Source organism: Telopea speciosissima, chromosome 7 (assembly GCF_018873765.1).
Source record: "Telopea speciosissima isolate NSW1024214 ecotype Mountain lineage chromosome 7, Tspe_v1, whole genome shotgun sequence".
Classification (NCBI taxonomy): Eukaryota; Viridiplantae; Streptophyta; class Magnoliopsida; order Proteales; family Proteaceae; genus Telopea; species Telopea speciosissima.
In genome coordinates, this window is record NC_057922.1 from 5,829,719 (window position 1) to 5,848,738 (window position 19,020).

General features: G+C 38.5%; 1 protein-coding gene across 1 annotated transcript in view; it reads left to right on the plus strand.

Annotated features, from left to right (window-relative positions):
* LOC122669539 overlaps window positions 1-19,020 on the plus strand; it is a 25,208-nt gene continuing 6,188 nt past the window's right edge. The window contains exons 1-2 of the mRNA XM_043866316.1: window positions 1-349; window positions 15,267-15,347. Coding sequence (XP_043722251.1) covers window positions 191-349; window positions 15,267-15,347 — 240 coding nt within the window. The 5' untranslated portion in view covers window positions 1-190. The remainder of the gene's footprint in view (window positions 350-15,266; window positions 15,348-19,020) is intronic.

The following is a 19,020-nucleotide window of genomic DNA, read 5'->3' on the forward strand; positions in this document are numbered from 1 at the left end:
TGTAAATACTTGCCCAAAAAAACTAGGAAACGCATGGTTTCGTTTCCTTGTAGATTCTGCTACAGATAATATATTAGATAGAGGGAGAGAGAGAAGCACCTCCATTCCCTAGGTTTTCTAGGGTTCGAGTGAGCGATTTACATCATCGTCATCAAAGGGGCAGGGAGAGAATCGAACAGGAAAGTTTTTAATGGCGAAGAAAAGGAAGTCTGATGCGACTCGTTTGGACGAGGTCGATCGAACGATGTACACCACTTTCTGCAGCGCTGCGAATTCGCTGTCGCAGCTTTACACCCAGGCTATGAATCAGCAGAAGCTCGTCTTCCAAGCCGGAGAACGCCATGCCCTGGTTAAATTCTCACTTGATCCTTTTTTTTTTTTTAATCTTTAATTTTTGGGGATTATATGGGGGTTGAATCGAATAATTTTTCGTTTTTGTTTTGTCGCCTAGGGTCGATCATGATTGATTTGGGGTTTCGTGCTGTTTCCTCACTGCGTTTGTAAGGGTCATCACGATACCGCATCTTTCTTCGACTGAAAGGAAAAAAATAACATATTTTTTTTTTTTAAAGAAAAGAAGCTTTAGTCTGTATTTAAGTTAATTATCTGCCTCATAGGATTCCCATTGGTTGGTTCGTTTTGTTTGGGTGGATAACTGTGCAAGTATTTTTAATATGGATGGAAGAATTTTATTCCAAGTGAGATAAATTATTGATTGCCCCTATTCTGTGTATGAAGGTTATTATTTCTTAAAAGTACCCCTGATCCTTGCATTGGAAAGGAATTGGTGTTAGTGTCTTTCTATGGTTGGGAATTGGTATGAAATACTCCAGCATGGCTTGCAACTATTGTATTGGGAGTCTGGAACTTTACTGGCCCTCAAAAAGACCATATTGCAATGTAATTTCTGAGCTTGCAAATTCTTTCATGGCAGTGACCATGTTTTCTTGTTCTTCATTCTTCACTGCATGAGCTGCTACTAATTGCTTATGACGCTCTGAGAAGGTTGCTGCTGCTGTTTAATTTTTTATTTTCCCTTCGATAACTATTTTTCATTGAGGTGAAATCATTGCTCACATTTCTTCTTTCACCACTTCAAACATTATCTGATTAGTGCATTCCATACAATACTCAGGCCTGTCTTTTCACATGAAGGATAACACTAGGACTCTCTCGTATGTCCTTTGGGGGACATACCCATACTCAGGCCTGTCTTTTAACACGAAGGATAACACTAGGACATTCTCTTATACCCTTTGGCAACCGATCCCTTAACATGTATTTAATTTATATCAATAGCTCAATCCTTTCTTACCTTGGATATCTCACGCCATGCGGAGTCCACATGTCCAGCTAACTTCGTAGCTGTTTGTCAATAAGAGTTTTGTTAACAGCTGCAAGATGCTGCAACACTATGCGATCGAGCCTCTTAGTTATGTTTGCACTCCCCGTCCATCAAGTGATAGTCAATGGACATCATTCATAACAGATTGAAGGAAATCTGTCCTCAACTTTCCATCTACATCTCAACTGAAGTTGGCAATATACACAAGGAGAGAAAGTAAATAGTGAGGCTTGTGGAGAAGCTTGAAGATGCACAATCTTTCTTCCCATGTAAAGAATGGTTTGGCTAAAATATTTTTGGTGTCGGCTGCCTACCTGACTCACCAACCCTCCTTCATCCAGGCTTAGGACCGGCAACAAAAACAATGGCATAGTTGAAGACACTTCGAGTAATAGTGTCCTGGAAGGTTGCACTACTCATCAAGACATCATGTCGTAGATATATACAAAAAATTAGGGTGCCCAAAGTAAAAGAAGCTTAAGCACGATGAAAGTAGGCAAGGCAACTGGTCCTATGTTGGAATTGCTCTTCTCCCACCACGGATGAAACCGTGACAAACTGAACGGAAGGTTCAGATAGCGAATAGATGGGGTCCCAATAGAAATGTGGAGGAGCTTAGGATTATATGGTTTATCTTGGCTAACCAAGCTGTTTAATAAGATAATGAACATAAGAAAAATGATAGATGAATGGAGGAGAAGCATTGTGGTCATGATGTATAAAATTAAAGGTGATGTTTTGGGCTGTAATAACTATAGAGGCATAAAAGTAATGAGTCTTGCTATGAAGTTATGGAAGAGGGTTATTGAAACTCTTCTGAGACAAGAAACTACTAGTATGGAAACCAATTTGGTTTTATGCTAGGAAGATCCACGACATAAGCTATTTACTTAGGAGACTCATGAAAGATTTAGAGATTGCAAGAAGGATCTCTATATGATCTTTAGTGACCTAAATAAAGCTTATGGTAGAGTCTCTAGAGATTTAATTTGGCATGTACTAGAGAAGAGTTGTGTATCAAGAAAATATCTGGACATGGTTAAAGATATGTATAATGGTGTGGTGACTAGTGTGAGAATGGTGGGGGGGTCAAGGTCGTGAATTCCCAATTACAGTTGGATTACATCAAGGATCAATTTTGAACTCTTATTTGTTTGCACTTATCATAGATTATCTAACCAAATACATTCAAGATCAGGTCCCTTGGTGTATGCTTTTTACTGATGATGTTGTTTCGGTGGATGAAACAAAACTAGTGATTAACGCCAAGTTGGAACTATGGAGATCAACCTTGAAGTCAAAAGGTTTTAAGATAAGTAGAACGAAAAAAGAGTATGCAGTGTGTAACTTTAGTTACACTAGGATGAAAATGAGGTTTGAAAATTGATGGGAGTGAGATCCCTCAAAGTGATTATTTTAGGTATTTGGGCTCAATCATAAATAAAGGAGAAATAGAGGATGATGTTAACATAGAAATAAAATAGGATGGATGAAGTGGAGAGGTGTGTCCAGAGTGTTGTGTGGTCGAAGTATTCCCTTAAAACTTAAAGGAAAATCTTTTAGGACAATTATACGACCGGCTTTGATGTATGGTGCGGAATGTTGGGCAGTTAAGAAACATCATATATATAAACTTAGTGTAGCAGAGATGAGGATGTTGAGATGGATGTGTGGTAAAACTAGGAAAGATAAAGTAAGGAATGGTCAAATTAGAGTGATTTAGGAGTAGCTTCGTTACACGATAATATGCGAGAAAGTTGTTTGAGGTGGCATGGCCATGTTCAACGGAGGCCTTGGATGCTCCAATACAGAGGAGTGATTTGATTCAGATTGAAGGAGCTAAAAGAACTAGGGGCAGATCTAAAATGTCGCTAGGAGAAGTGGTGGGGAAAGATATGCATAGCTTGGTGTCGGTACCGCGACCTCCAGAGCGGGGTTTCTTTATCCGTCTTGCTGGTGGTGGTTTGAACTTCAGAGTCCCTTGGCGACAGGGGGTTTGGACTTTGGAGTCATAATAAACACATTGAAATAAAAGGAGTCGCCACCTAGGATTCGGGCCTAGGACCCAAAAGGGGGTAGCCCCATCCGTGGTGAACGGAAAGGGCTACACTTGATTCCGTCTGTTTTGGTCAGTGTATAGGTAAGAGGTTAGGTTATGAGAGTGGGTGATGCAGATTCTTCATCGAAATGGGCTTATTTCTTTAGGAATAAGGCTAGGGTTGGGTTACATACATGTTGGGCCTTTGATCCCATGGGTTTCTAATGTAATAGGCCACTTTTAAGGGCCTAAAATATGGGTAAATAGGTTGCATACGGGATTAGCTCCCATACTTAGTTTTATTTTCATACTTAGCTTTTTATTTAGTGTTTTAAATTGAACCAGTTCAACCAATTGGTTCAATTTAAGTGATCATGTGACTTGGTTAAGTGGTCATGTGACAACTTAAGTGATCATGTGATCTTAGTTGGGCTGGATTAGGACTCTATAAGTCCAGCCATGTTTTGAGTCTATTTTTTTTAGTATTATAGTTTCCTAGTCAGTTTAAATTACCTAATAGGTTAGGGATAAGGTTAAGCCACTCCTTTTTAGTGTCTAAGTCTATTTTTGAGTCTTCTATATAAGTTTGTAAGGGAGGCCAGCATTACATACGAAGGTTAGGGTTTCGAACTAGGGTTTATTTGGTATTGAAGTGCAGATTTTTTGTGAGTCTATTGGTGTAGGTTATGATTGATTTAGATGAAGTTGGAATTCTAGGGTTTCGGGTAGGATGTCTCATGAAAATGGACTGTTTGTGAGATCTAGGGTTTAGGGGCAGATTTTAGGAAAGGGGCTTATAGGGTTTTATTAGGCAGATTTAGGGGATCCTAATGGTGTAATGAGATTAGGGTTTGGATAGGGTTTCAAATTCTGCTATAGGGGTCTGTTGAGTGAGCCTTGTGAGTAATATCAAGGTGAAGGGATTGGTGGATCTCCAATCGTCTCCTTGCATCGTGTAGATCGGGAGGGCTGCTACTTATCTCCTTGCATCTTGTAGATCGGGAGACTCCATTGTTCATCTTCAAAGCTATTGCCATTGAAGATCAGTGTTCAAGTAAGTACTGTACAGTTTCAGCAATCACCCTTCTTCTCCTGATCCTCTAAACCCAACCCCATCAATCCCCATTGCCACTACTCAATCATTACTACTTTCCTCATCCATCCATCAAACCCTAACTTCCATTAAAACCCAAAGCCTGCAAAACAATTCTGCCCAGAATTGCAGAATTTCGTAACTCATGCAAACCCTAACTTCTTTATACCAAAATAACCCCCTAGACCTGCCCATTAATACCCTATAAGCCCCTTTCCCAAAATCCACCTTTAAATCCTAGATCTTGAAAACACTCCATTTTCACAAGGCCTAACCCGAAACCCTAGATTCCCAATCTCATCTAAATCCATCCAAACCTACACCAATAGACTCATAAAAACCTGCACATCATTACCAAATAAAACCCTAGCTTGAAACCCTAACCCTAACCCTAATTCTGCCTTAATTAGCTTAAGCTGTCTCAATCGGCCAGCCTTGTTTGGTGATCCCATTACCCTGGTTCCTAGTGGGACTACTCCTACCTAGGACTACATTAGTAGGAAGGTATTAGCACCCCATCTTGCCCGTTAAACCGGTCTTTCTACTAGATGCTCAGGTTCGAATGTTCTCCCATAATAACGTATCCTACACCAACATGTAAGGCTAATATATAAATTGATTATCATACATCAAATACATAAAAAGAATCTAAACATACTATTTTCAAAAGCATGCAATACTATTTACACTAAAAACAAGCTACTTTAATGGTCTACATGGTACCATACCACAATGAAAAGATGATGAGGAAATATATATCTGAAATCAAATCCAACAAGTCAAAAAATGAGAGAAAAACGTTCCCAATGCGAAGGCAAACTGTGGAGTTTCTCCCAACTCAGGTGGAGATTGACAAACGGCTTGCCTCTCTTTCGACAGACAGAGTAGCAACTATGTAGAGTGGGTTTAAATCATTCGGAATGCAGACAGTGTAATGACTAAGTGAAGTGGGTTTGTCACTCATGCTGTAGACAAAGTAACGTCATCACAAGGGGTTTAATGGGCTAGCTAAAAGGGATTGATGGAAAATTGTGGAAAAAGGGGTTTCGAAGGGTAAAAAGGTAGATTCAGGTCACTTGGAGTGCGGTCAAAGTAACAATAGCACAAATCTCGAGGCAAGGGTTCGGCAGAAGAGGCGGACCAAAACAGGGCTCTTACTCAGAAGTGGGAAAATGAGCCTAAAAGCTTATTTTTCAAGGCTAGAGGCTCTCTCTCCAACAAGGGGAGGCCCCCCCTCTATTGGACCCCGGACTTTGTACTCGTAGCGCCATCGGTATGGGTGCCACAATGGGAAAAAGTGACCCCTTTTTTTTGGGGGGGGGGGTTAAGCCAGAAGAAGGCTTCTTTTGGCTGTTTTGGGGATTTTTGGGACTGAGGGGGGGGGTCTATCCTTTATACCTCCATCAGAATTTGGTAAAAAAGTCTTTATACTTTTTAGGGATGTGAGGGTGATATGGTCTAGGTGCATGAGTAAGTCCTTGAGAGAGAGATGTCTGTCCGTTTTCTGTTGTCATCAATCATCATTGCCGGGGGGTGACAAAATTCAGCGTCTACAGTTGGGCCTTGTTTCATGTATGGCTTTGAATATAGAGCTGATTGGAAGGTAAATATCCATGTAGCTGACCCCATTTAGTTAGGATAAAGCTGATTTGCTGTTGTTGATAATCTTTCTTTCAGGATGGAAGCCTCCTCTAACACGTTTTTTAGACAGGAGCCTCTCAAGTTATGTATGCATTCTCAGTCCATCAAGTGATAGTCAATGGGCATCATTCATGATAGATCGATGGAAATCTCTCCTCAATTTTTCCATCTCCATCTTAATTGAAGTTGGCAATACACATAAGGAGAGAAAGTAAATGGAGAGGCTTGTGGTGAAGCTTGGATCAACCCCAAATTCTGGTCACATAATTGACTATGGCAACTGTATAATATCTCCAAATAAAATGGTAATCCAATGGTAAGATTTGGAGTTACAGCAGGGGAAACAAAATGGAAACTATAGGGCTCAGATTTAGTAACTTGTTAGATCTTATAACCTTTAGGGCAGATCAACACATAATTTGGATCAGATGTAGGGTCTGGCCAAAGGGAATAGGCCTCCAAATATCTCATCCAACTGATGGCTAGATTGAGAGATATGAACATGGTCAGAAATTAGAATGTAATTTCTAAAAATAAAAGCTTACTGTCACAAGCTGATAGGATCATTGGATGGAAGGCCTTTGGATGTGTGTCAACACTTCAAAAGATCACAAGGATCTGATTGGTTCAATCAAGAGATATGATGAAGGGATGAATTCTGCAGGACAAGACAACCAGTAGTTTGTAACCGCAGGGTGTAAGAATGATTCCAGCAGCATTCTTATCACCAACAATAGTTCCTTCAACAACAACACAATAGACAATAATCACAGCTACTAGGTCGGGCACTGGACAGCTCCACAGAGATCAATGTGCAGTGGCAATAAAATAGAAACAAGGAGGAGAAGAAGAAAGAAAGATACGTAGGAATCTCACCTACTGCAGAGAAGGCATCCCACCAAGGTTTCCCTGCTGCATCCCACAAAACAGTGTCCCGTCATCTCTCACAGAACTCACAAGCTCAAGGCTAAATTATTTCTCAAATCAATGGAATAAGGGTATGATTCCCTACTCTTTTTGTATAACTTCATGGAAACAAACAAAATAGGAAACCCTTATGTATGGTAGGGAGAATCCCTTACAACTTAACTCTCTCTTCAAAATAGAAGCTATTCTAGAGCATTACAAAATAGAAACTAACTACGTAATCCCGTATAGGACTTAAATCCGGGCTTATAGAATTATCCTATTACAATAGTAAACTCGAAAATATTAAGCCCATGGCCCATAAAACCCATTGGATACTCAAATTAAGCCTAACTTGAACCAAACTTGAACCATAGGATCAGTTGGACCCTAAAAAGTAAACCAAACCCAAAACAACAGGCCCACCATCTCTTCTTGGTGGAATTCTGCATCACTTGGAGGTGGGCAATCTTTTTCCTTCCACGTTCTTTCTTTGATGATGCAAGCCACCTCTAACCATAGTACGGAAACTCGTTTCGTCTTGGTCGAGATTTCAAGAATTTCGAGTATCTCGGTCGAGTCGAAACAAAATGCAACATCGAATTGAAAAATGCAATATTTCGAATATTTTGGTCACTCGTTTTGGAAATTTCGGCCATCTCGTTTCGGAAATTTCGGAAATCTCGGTCATTTTTGGCATTTTACACCCACAGAAAAAATAACCATATTTCGACGAAATTTCGGTCTAACCGAAACACCGAAACGAAATGAATTTTAATACTATGCCTCTTAACACTTTCCCTAGACTGGAGCCCATAATGCATTGGGCCCTCAGAAGTATTATGGGCTACCAGTAAGTTATTTGCTTCCTCATCAAACCCCCCAAATGAGATGTTTGATAGGCTTTTACCTCCAAAACTGTACTCAGTACTTAATCAAAGACATCAATGTCAATAGATGCCATTATTCCCAGATATATAACAAGTTCACTAGATTCTCCATTTGTATATGCATCTCAAAGATCTAAAGCTTTGTCCTCATTCATTTGTACTGGTCCATAATGGTGAAGGGAGTCAATGATGCAATTAACATTGATGGATTATTTGAAGATTCTGTCTTCTTTGGGATGTCTTGGCGGTATATTTTTCTCGACATAGGCAACAATCTGTGGTCCCTCTTGTGTTTTCCAGGCTCTTAAATCTTAAGATTTTGGTTGGACATAATATTACAAAGTCTTCACCCCCTAAACTAGCTCTGGACTCGAGTTAAGATCGCCTGTACTTAGTCCAAGGTTGTCAAGGTGTTGCCTTGGCGGCACCTAGCCGTCCAGGCGGTTTGTTTTGGGGCGCCTTGGTTGGTGTTGCCTTAAGTTTTTTCACCACTTGACCGCCTTGATTCACCTATCGTCTTGACAACTATGACTTAGTCACATTGGTTATAGTTTCGAATTCTTGGCTACCAGAGGCAAAATTGGATTTGTTAACCATATGGCTTTATCCAAATTCTCATTCATGACCTACCTTCCAATATAGGCTCTTGAGGAATGATGTTGGGTGCCAATCTTAGATTCTGAATTATTCTTTTCAAATTCTAATTTGCTCAAATGAATTCCTTGAGATTTAGGTTACCTTTAATTCTATGGTTTTATGATGTCTTAGTTGCTAGAAGGGCCGTCTTGAGCGGTTCAATCTGCTCTCCTTGCCAATTCCAATAGTTGAAAAGACACTTACATATGCCAAGAAAAGGTAGCATTGGATTAGATTTTGATGCTAAGATGAGCCGCTTTATCATGATTTGTAATGTTAGGTGGCAGCTTGATAGTGGGCCTAGTGCATCTTCTTCATGTACTTCTTTAACCTGGAGCCTGTGATTACAATTTAGTTTTCAATCTCCACTTCTGAATACGATTGGCCAAGGAAGCAGCTTAGAAGCCTGTTCAAGTTAACAAGCTGTTGGGTGTAGTGCAAAGTTGTCAAGGCGTGCAGTCGCTCTGATGCAGACCTTAGATGAAGGAAATGGTTTGGTTCGTCATTGAGCCAATTTTGACCCAAACCTGGCCATGCAATTGGGATTATTTTGTACCTTATAATTATTTGTTTTTATATGGGAGTTTTAGATGGAGTTAGCTACGTAGGGATTTGCTTAAGATTAGTTTCCTTATTGGATGTAATTTCTTTTCTTTTAAATATACTTGTATACGATGGAGATGAGAGAATGAAAATATGGAGATTTAGCATTGCCTGCGTGGCTGAGCAGCTGGTTGGCCGTGTGCTTCTTCTTTTTCTCCTATTGATTTCTTCTTTCTCCTTCTCAGGTAAACCTTCTTCTTTCCTTCGCGTATATTCTCTTCTCCTTTCTTCCTTCTTTATTCCTCCTTAGTCCTATCTTTTCTGTTACCCTGCTGCCCTGTTCCAGCGACACCTACGACCAGTCACAACTGATCTTCGATCTCCCTCTTCCCTCTTTCTTTCAATCTGGTTTTGGGTTGAAGGAGGCCCTCCTCTGGGCGACTTAACCCTTGGAATCTTAGGCCCTAACTTCGTCCCAATCATGAGAAACAAATCAGATTTCAGAACTACTCCTCTTACTATCGCTGGACCTGAGTTGCAGAACTTATATTTCATGGTTTGACCTCTGTTTTGGAGTGCTCTGTTGTTGGAATCAATAGGGTATAGTGTTAGAAAACTTCCCTTAAAGTTTTTGAGTCAATTCATGACTAAGTGGGAGAGATTTCACAACACAAGATTCCCCATCACTGCTGGTTTCTGGTTTTGTGTGAAGGTAGAAGAAGAAGCAGATGATGTTATTTTAAACGTCACCATAATCCTTTGTTTTCCCAAGTTACCATTCTCTTCTTCTTTTATACTCCTTTGTACTTTTTTTCCGCTCAAAGGTCCTGTATATTAAAGGGAAAAAATAGAGAGTACAGACAGACTGTAAAGACCAGAAACAAGCAACAAAATCAACTAGAATGACCCCCACCTACGGCATTGCCATCAGCAGGAAAGACGCCTAGTGAACAAGAAGGAAAGGAAAAACAAAAATCAAGAATTTAGCACACCCGAACTCTAGGTCTTCCCTTCCAAGTTTCTCCCTGTTAAAATAATTGCAAATCCCTCTTGTATCCTTTGTTCTTTTACTCTATGAGGTGGCCCCAAGAAATTTCTGGTTAATCACCAGATTGCCATACCTCTTTATAATTGGACTATATTTCTTTGGTGGGCCCATAGTGATCCCAAACGGGGTTCTCGAACCCAGGATTGCATCATGCCCTTTGCTGGAAGGGCGCATTGGTCGCCTTGATTTTTTCCCTCCTCCGATGCTTAGGGTTGCCTAGATGCCGTAACAACTATGGTGTAGTGTGGCCTGGAATGGATGATCAGGCTTATAGGCATTTCTCAATATAGAGCTAACAAACCGTGATTTCGTTTGCGCATGATAATATTTCTTTTGAAGGTGGTTGCTTTGCTTGTAAGAGGGGTGGGGGTGATGTAGGCATGCTGTCTGGAATTTAGGGTGGAGGTTGTTTCTAATGTGAGGTTTGTAATCTGTTTGGTAAAGGTTTAAATGGTGTCTTTTGTTAGGGTGTTGGGTTTCTTTGTGATCAGTGTTAAAATTTTCCCCTATTGTCGCTCCTATCGCTTTGTATCCCTTTCTGCATCATGGTAAATCTTTTTTGGTTGTTGCTGATAGAGAGGGTGAGGGAGAAAAAGAAGGGGGGGGGGTTGAGAGAGTTAATCCTCGTCCTAGCTGCCTAAAGATTTCAGTGGCACCTTTTTCTTATCCGTCTCCACTAACTCCCCAAAGTGATTACTTATGAAGGTTAGAATGCTCCTATTCAATAGCAGTTCCTTGAGGTAGGTCTGTCAATGGGTTGGATCTAAACCTATATCCAGTTCGAATCCAACCTTTTTGCAGTATATTCGAACTTGAATGAATCCACAGATTTGTTGATTAATCAGATTGGAGGTGGATCAAGATTGATCTGATCCAATTAAGATGCCATACTTAATGCTTATATGATAATCTCATAATCCATAATTTATTTATTTAGTTGCATAGAATATATACTTTTTGTCGAATATGGATAATTATGAGTGGAAGTAGATTATAGAATATATTTTCTTGAAGTGTCTTAAGAGAGTCAGGTATCCGGATACGATTATCCGATTAATAATTGGCCTTGAACTTGGATCATGTTGTCTAATTCCTTCCGTTCAATAATCAAAATTCTGGGGATCTTTCCCAAGTCTGATTCGATGACAGCCGTACCTTGAGGAGGAACGCCAACTTCGACAAAAGAGAATTTGGACTTTGGTTGTTGTCATTTTCTATTTGGAAACCAGTAATAAATCATAGTTGTCAAGGCGACAATGCGACCCAAGGCTGTGGAGGGGTGCCTAGCGCCTAGGCGACAAGGCGCCTGCCTAGGCACCCTAGTTTTTTTTTTCTTTCTTTCTTCTCTTTTCTAACATTATTTAGTATACTACAATATATACCTTATATCATTAAAAATCGACATTAAGCCACATCAAGTCATCAAAAATCAACTTAAAACCACATCAAGTCATCAAAAATCAACATCAAGTCACATCAACTCATCAAAAATCAATATTAAGCCACATGAAGTCATCAAAAATCAACATAGAACTAGAAGACAATAGAATTGAAGAAGCAAGCTATTGGAAGTTTGAAACAATCAAAACATACATTTGGTTTATACTGTTCTTGGAATTTGTCATTGTCTTGGTATACCTAGTCTCACATTTGGTTTTTACTATTCTTAGAAAAATGATCTTAACTATAAGTAATTAAACTGCTCTTGATTTAGAGAAATGTTCTTGTTCTCTAAGGAGTTTGGCTGGTCAAATGATTATTTACATGAGACTTTTTGTATTAGGTAGAGCACAAAACCAACTTTCCAACAAATCCAAGGTTGCTTAAATCTGATTTATATTGAAAGAGTTTTGTTCCGGTCAAACCTTATTTGGTGTGTGGGAATGCTGTCAAAATCGCCTTGAATGAAAATATTTTTTAGATATCAAAACAAATGAATATTTTACCTTTCTTTTGATTTTTAGCAATGTTTTACCATATTAAGATTTTTGGAATTTTTAGATTTGAGAAAAACTCGAGCATTAGAAAGTTAAAAATTTATCCAACCGTCGAAAATCCAGTTTTTGTTTTTGAACTGGGGTGTTGACTTTTTATCCTTTTGGAAGTTGATTTTCTAACTATTTTTATTGGATTCAAATAGGAGGTATTTGCTTATTTATGAATAAGATCTTAAGTTAAATCTTTGGCATACATAAGGTGTTTCAACTTTGTTCGATACCACTAAGACGACAGTCGCCTAGACCCCAAAAAATTTACCTGGACGCTTTGACAACTATGTAATAAATAATAAACCCAGAGGCTCTATATTTAACAAAGCTTTTTTTATCTAAGATCCAAACTTTCCTCCCTGCAGTCTAGGAAGAAATCTGCCAGTTATGACAAAATGCTCAAGGGGGCAACTGGATGGACCCGAAAAGACTCAACCTGATCACTGTCTCCTATTATATTCTTCTATATAATTTGAGTTACAATTGAAAATCTAATATAACTCAAATCAAATTAATAATTCACTTACTTCCTTAATCCCTCTGTGACCCAAAAAAACTCATTTTTGCCAATGAGTAAATAACGATCCAATAATGGACATATAAAAACATAAAACCACTAGCCATCCAAAGGAGGCCTATTTTCAGGCCCATAAAGAAGCCCACACATTTGTTTTGACGGTTTGACCAATGAACTTCGTAATTTACAATCCCTTATAATTGGAGAATATTTTCTGGTTAGCATTTATATAGGAGGTGGATTTCTTGGTTCTTGGGGGGCCTACAATGTGATGTAGGGCATCATCGTACTGTGTGACTCAAGTGGGACAAACATGTAAAGCTTTGGTGGCTGTAAAATGTGTTGGCTGCCTTTAGAGTAGCCAAGACTTGCATTATATAGAGGTGAAAATGTTGAACACAACAAAATAACATTAAAGAGTTGGTTAACCTTTTGGGATTGGTGTGTGGTTTGTGTGATTATACTTTCATCAAAAAAAAAAAAAAACATTAAAGAGTCCCTTAGAATTCCAAAACCCTTTTGGAATTCCCCATAAACAATTCCTAGACATGTTGGAACCTGGATTCTGAAGGCGCATTTGTTTACGTTTGATGATCTTCTCTGTGGATGCATCAAATAAATTATAGAATACCTGTGGAGGAGGTACATGAATACCAATTCATTGAAGCATTCAATATAAAAAGTAGCCTTTTTGAATGTGGAGTAAATCTTCATTCCAGTTGCTCTGCCTTTGCCTTGTGGGTAGGGAATTATCAACTGGGTGAAGATGAAATAAGATTGTGATTGGAAATTAGACCATTTTTTTCCTTAGAGATGTGTTAAAGAATTTATTGAAATGAGAAGAGAAAGGGGAGGAGTGAGTAGTCTTCCTGTTCGAGCAAGGAAAATGTTTTTGAAAGAGAGAGGTTGTACAAATATACACAAACACAAAAAAAGTTACACAGGAACATCTTTATTTTAATGTTGTAGATTTATTCTATTCTCATATTTGGCTGTTTACTATTTTTAGTACTCCAAGGTTTACTATTTTAAGAGAGACATTTTCTGCTGTTCAGTTTTGTTGGTTAAACTTATCACCATGTTTGGCCTGTTATTTGAGAGTTGAGAGACTTGAGACCATTCTTTGCCTGTCTTAATGGAAAATCTCTTCCTAAAGGTCCTCCCAACTGTCATGCAGTATGTCGACTGCCATTTGGGCAAACAAAATTTCCCCCAATAATATCTATTAATTTGTTCCAAATGGAAATAAAGGAGACTCCCTTTTTTCTTGAGACCTGAGATTCTCCAGTGTCATGAGTTCTGCCCAATTGAGAGGTTGCTCACCGAAAGGGCTGCAAACATGGGAATGAACTGGACCTTCTCTTTGATTTTCTAGTTGGTAGGGCTGTAGGGTTGCATGCTCCTGGAAGGAATATGGTTCTCCTCCTTTTGGTGGGTTGAATACACATTTTAAATTATTTTCTTATTCTTTGAAGAGGAAGAAAACGTTTAGCTTTATAGATGTTTTTCCTTGACACAATCGTCACCTTGAACTCTTAAACAAATTACCATAATGTCTGTATATTCCGTATTTCAAGGCTGAAATTTGTTAGTGTCAGTTTCCTAGTTTGATGTTTGTGCTGTTTCCTTGGAATTGGCTTGGTCAATCTGTATAGATGTCCGATTATGGATTCTTGTAAGCACTTCTGAGATCTTATGCTTTTTGAATCTTGTTTTTCTTACTCTTTTCACATTACACATTTAGAATGTATTTTGGACTCCCACTGTTTTCGACTTGATTGGTATAAACTGTCTCTGTTTCATATATCTTGTTCTGTTTTATTTTTATCATGCAACATAGGTTTACCTTGTGAAGAGTTTGTGCCCAATAAGTCATTGATGTGATGATATTGCATGGCACTTGCCATGCATACCTGAAGTTAGTATTCTGTGTGGAGGCTCTGTTTGGTGACAAGGAAAATGAAGGGAAGCAAAATTAGTTAAAAATAAATTGGAAAATTTGTATTGATGATTGTGTAACTGACATAATATCTTACTAAATGTTGTTTTTAAACTTTACAAATAGATCCCTTACCCCTATCATATTTTTCGATTCAAATCCGAGTAATTCTGTGGAATTCAATCAGTATGTTTAATAAGTTTTTGAATTAGCTGCACAATTATTATTGGCAAATATTTGTGCAACTCTTAACAATATCTTTATCTCTTAAAATGCTCGAATTTTTCGAACACTGTGTTTCTGCTGTCTCTGAATTTGCTAGCTATCCAGCCTGAGTTTCGATGTCCTCTTTTGCAAACTTCACTTTGATCTTTGGCTATTGCTAGTTATAGATTATCGTACTAGGAATTATTTAGTGCTCTTAGACATGCTTAATGGAACTTTGCTATTTGACTAGTAAAATCCCCTTGGATCTTTGGGTAGTGCTACTTATAGATTATTGAGGTAGGAATTATTTGGTTCTCTTAAACCTGCTTAAAGGAACTGTCTTGCTATTTGACTAGATAATGATGTTATATTCATTGACTTGATAAAATTAGATGGCCCTTCAGGCTTTTTTCTTCTTCGCACCCCCACCCCATGCTTTCCTTTTCTGATTCCAGCCTCCCCTTGTTTTATGCAGGATAAACTTTACCAATGGATCTTGAGACAACAAGAGGAAGGATCGAGAGTGATGACGACTGATATACTAGCTTACCTCCAGGTTTTTTTCTCTCTCTCTGTTGACTAGTTCTTTCGCCATGTTTCTAATGCAGGATCTGGGTTGGTCTGGTTCATTATTGAACCAATTTTTTGACCCAAACCAGTCCTTGTGTGTGGGGATTTCTGGACTCCTTAAAACCAGGATCATGGGGATCTAATTAGGATATTATCTTCTTAATCTTATTATTATTTAGTTGTGTAACAAATTAGGACAAGTTTAGTCCTGTTTTAGAGTTTGTTTTGTTTTAGTCAAGGTTTCAGGAGTAGGGTTGAAATTGAAAATTTTCTAGTTTTGACCGAGCCTGGTTGAAACTGGGCACATTTCGGTGGTTGGTTTCATTTGACGATTTCGGTGGCCCAAAAGGGACTCTAATTAAGCATCTCTAAACATAATGAAACATTTAGATTGTTAAAAAACGCACTAAAAATGTGAGTTTGGTTTTGTTCCCTATATTGGTAGTGTACAACGTACCATGGCTGTTTATTTCTCAAATATAGCCTATGCTACACATAATTTAGTACTATAACACATAAAATCCAATGCAAACGATTAAAATATGCAATTGTAATTTACAAATGAAGAAAATCATTTAATATTATTAAATATCAAAATGTTACAACTTACAAGTACACATACAAATGTACAAGTGTTACAAATATAATTCCTTAAGTGTACAGTCAGCCACACTATAATGTGGTTCTAGATTAGAAGGGATTCCACTAGAAGCCAATAACCAGGATCTGCTATGAACTGGTAAGTTCGGCTAGGTCAGAATAAGTTTTTTAGGTCAAGATAGGGTTAGGGTTTGGTAGGACCTAGGGTTTGATGGTAGGGTTAGGTTATGTTGGTGTTGGGGAGTCTATCAGTGAAGGTTACATCAAGTTTTAATGGAGGAAAGTGTGCTGGAATTGAATTGGCAGCAAGTTAGGGTTAGGTTTCTGAGTTTTTGAAAAGAAGAAGCTGAAGGAATCTAGGGTTTCTGATGATCAGAAAGGGCTGCTACTGCATTGTTAAGGGAAAAAACAAGATTGATGGAAGGGGAGGGACGAGAGATGAGATCAATCTTCTTGGGAGGAAAAAGAGGGAATCATAGAATAGAATAGAAGAGAAGAAATCAGGTTTGGGATGTCCATCCCGTATGCATTGCTCAACACCACCAAAACTCTTAGAAAAAACTTATATTCTGTACTCAAATCATCTCTAATTGATTGGGGATGTATTTCGTATCTATAGACCTCCTAAAATTCCTAATTTGACTCATTAAAGGACCCCTAATCACTCTAATACACTCAATAAAGTAAATAAACTCAAAGCAGAATTCTATCTAGCTATTAAGTATCCTAATCTAACTCAAACAGAATTGATGGGGGTGTGTATTTCATGTATATAGACCTTCTAAAATTCCTACTTTGACTCATAAAAGGACTCCTAATCACTCTAATACACTCAATAAAGTAAATAAACTCAAAACAGAATTCTATCTAGATATTAACTATCCTAATCTAACTCAAAAACTCAAATTTAACTAATAATCCCGTGCACTAACATTGCCCCCACTTTATGGGCTTATATATTAGGCCCATTACAACAATAAACCCAAAAATAAGAAGCCTAAGGTGTATAGAACCCAACCATGGGACAAAATAAAATTCTTCTGAGGCACAATTGACCTAATTGGACAATCTTAACTGCATCAGACTACTTGCCGCATAGGTCTTGCCTCTGCCTGTCTCCACATCGGCAAGCATGTAGTTCTCATCACTAACAAAATCAGAGTCTGACTTGCTCCTACCTTTGCATGTTTCTCCAGCACTGCCTCATCAAACTCTTCCCTTGCCCTCCGCTTTTTTAGCTTCCTCTTTATTCTTCCATGAGTGTAGCCATGGCCTTCCGCACCTCAAGAGGGATCCTAGGACATTTGGCCACATCCCTGTATCCACTTGCCAAATGCCACTTTAGTCTAGTGGCCCCACCTCCTATGGTTTTCTTCCCACTATAATTGCATTATGACTTCTTATAATTTCCAATGGATACACCATGCCTCCACTCTATGTCGCCCCCATCTCCTCCTTGAGTAGCCATGATGTACTCTTATTACACTGTTGCGACAAGTGCCAAATTATTAATTTTTCTCCATCAATTAAAAATCCTATGACAATAATAATGCTATTTTCTGATTTCTACTTAACTCATATTTTTTTCTTAATTAAAACTAATTTTTAAAATAGTAATACCTTAATTAATTAAAATTTAAGCATGGAAAGGCACATTAATCATCATTTTGAGTTGAAAAGACAAAGGCAAAAACTATTTTACTTCAATAAAATTTCAAACCAAAAGATAATATTTTTCCTTAGATTAAACATCTTGTACACCCCCTGAGGTTTGTTGATCTGTCATGTAGCCCCCAAGATTTTTAAAACCTTACTTACAGACCCCCTGGGACTGACGGAATACCCATTCCGTTAGAGTGAACAGGTTAAGTGATGGTAATGTAGTCCTAAATAGGTAGGAGACCTACTAGGAGCCAAACAACAGGATCAAATAACAAAAGGGGCTGCTGGTTCGCAAGGGCAGCCCAGCAGCCCTAGGTTTAGGTTAATTCTAGGGTTTAGGGGTGGAATTTGGGAAAGGGGTTTATAGGGTTTTAATATGCAGGTTTAGGGGGTTATTATGGGATAAAAATAATTGGTTTTGGTTAGGTTTTGAAAATCTGCAGAAATAGGGTTAGGGTTTCGGGTTTAGGTTTTAGATTCTAGGCTGAAACTAGGGTTTAGGATGGGATTTTAGGGCTGGGTTTCAGGTCGAGTTTTACTGGCAGTGGGGGGAAGGATCGAACAAATTATTGGCCAATTCTGGTGGTTAAAATAGCCTGGACAGAACTGAGACTATCTTAGGGTTTTGGGTTTTATATGAGTGAGGGGACTAGGGTTTAGGTGTTAGGAATAGGGCAGCAACCTGGTTCGAGTGTAGGGATGCATGCAAGGATGCTGTGATTTAAAATTGGATGGATTTTAATGGATGGTTAAGGCTGTAAGTGAACTAGGGTTCAGAAAATTCAAATGAAATAGAAGGGGGGATGTTAGGGTAGGCTATAGAGGATTAGGAGAAGAAGGGAATGAATAAAACTGTAAAATACTCATTGGAATATGCAGGTTCTTCAATGGTAGCTTGGAGAAACTTGATTGAGAAGAAGAAAGACCTCCCGATCTACAAGATGCAAGGAGTCGCCGGAATCCACCAGCCCGAGCCCTTGATATGGCTCACAAGACATGTCTCTGAAGAGAGAAGCAGCAGCAACAAAGGCCAACAGCAGGAGATCGATTTTTTTAAACATAATTAGGTGGGGAGCCTCTCCCACGACTTCTCATTAAATAAGAAGCCAAAAGGCCTAAATCCTAGAACTATTACAACTTAATCTCTCACTTAAAATCGTGGAGAGGTGGACCTATTTTAAAATAACTTTAAGACTTAAAATGAAAAGACTCAATTGACCCTAATGACTTAAAAACAACTTAAACTACTTAAAATAAAAGAAGATTCCCTACTAGTCAATAGGATATAAGACCCTATTAGCCAATAGGATCACTTCACTTAAATTAGACCACTTAAACCAATTGGATGCAACCAATTTAGGCTGGTTCAATTTAAAACACAAAATATAAACTAAGTA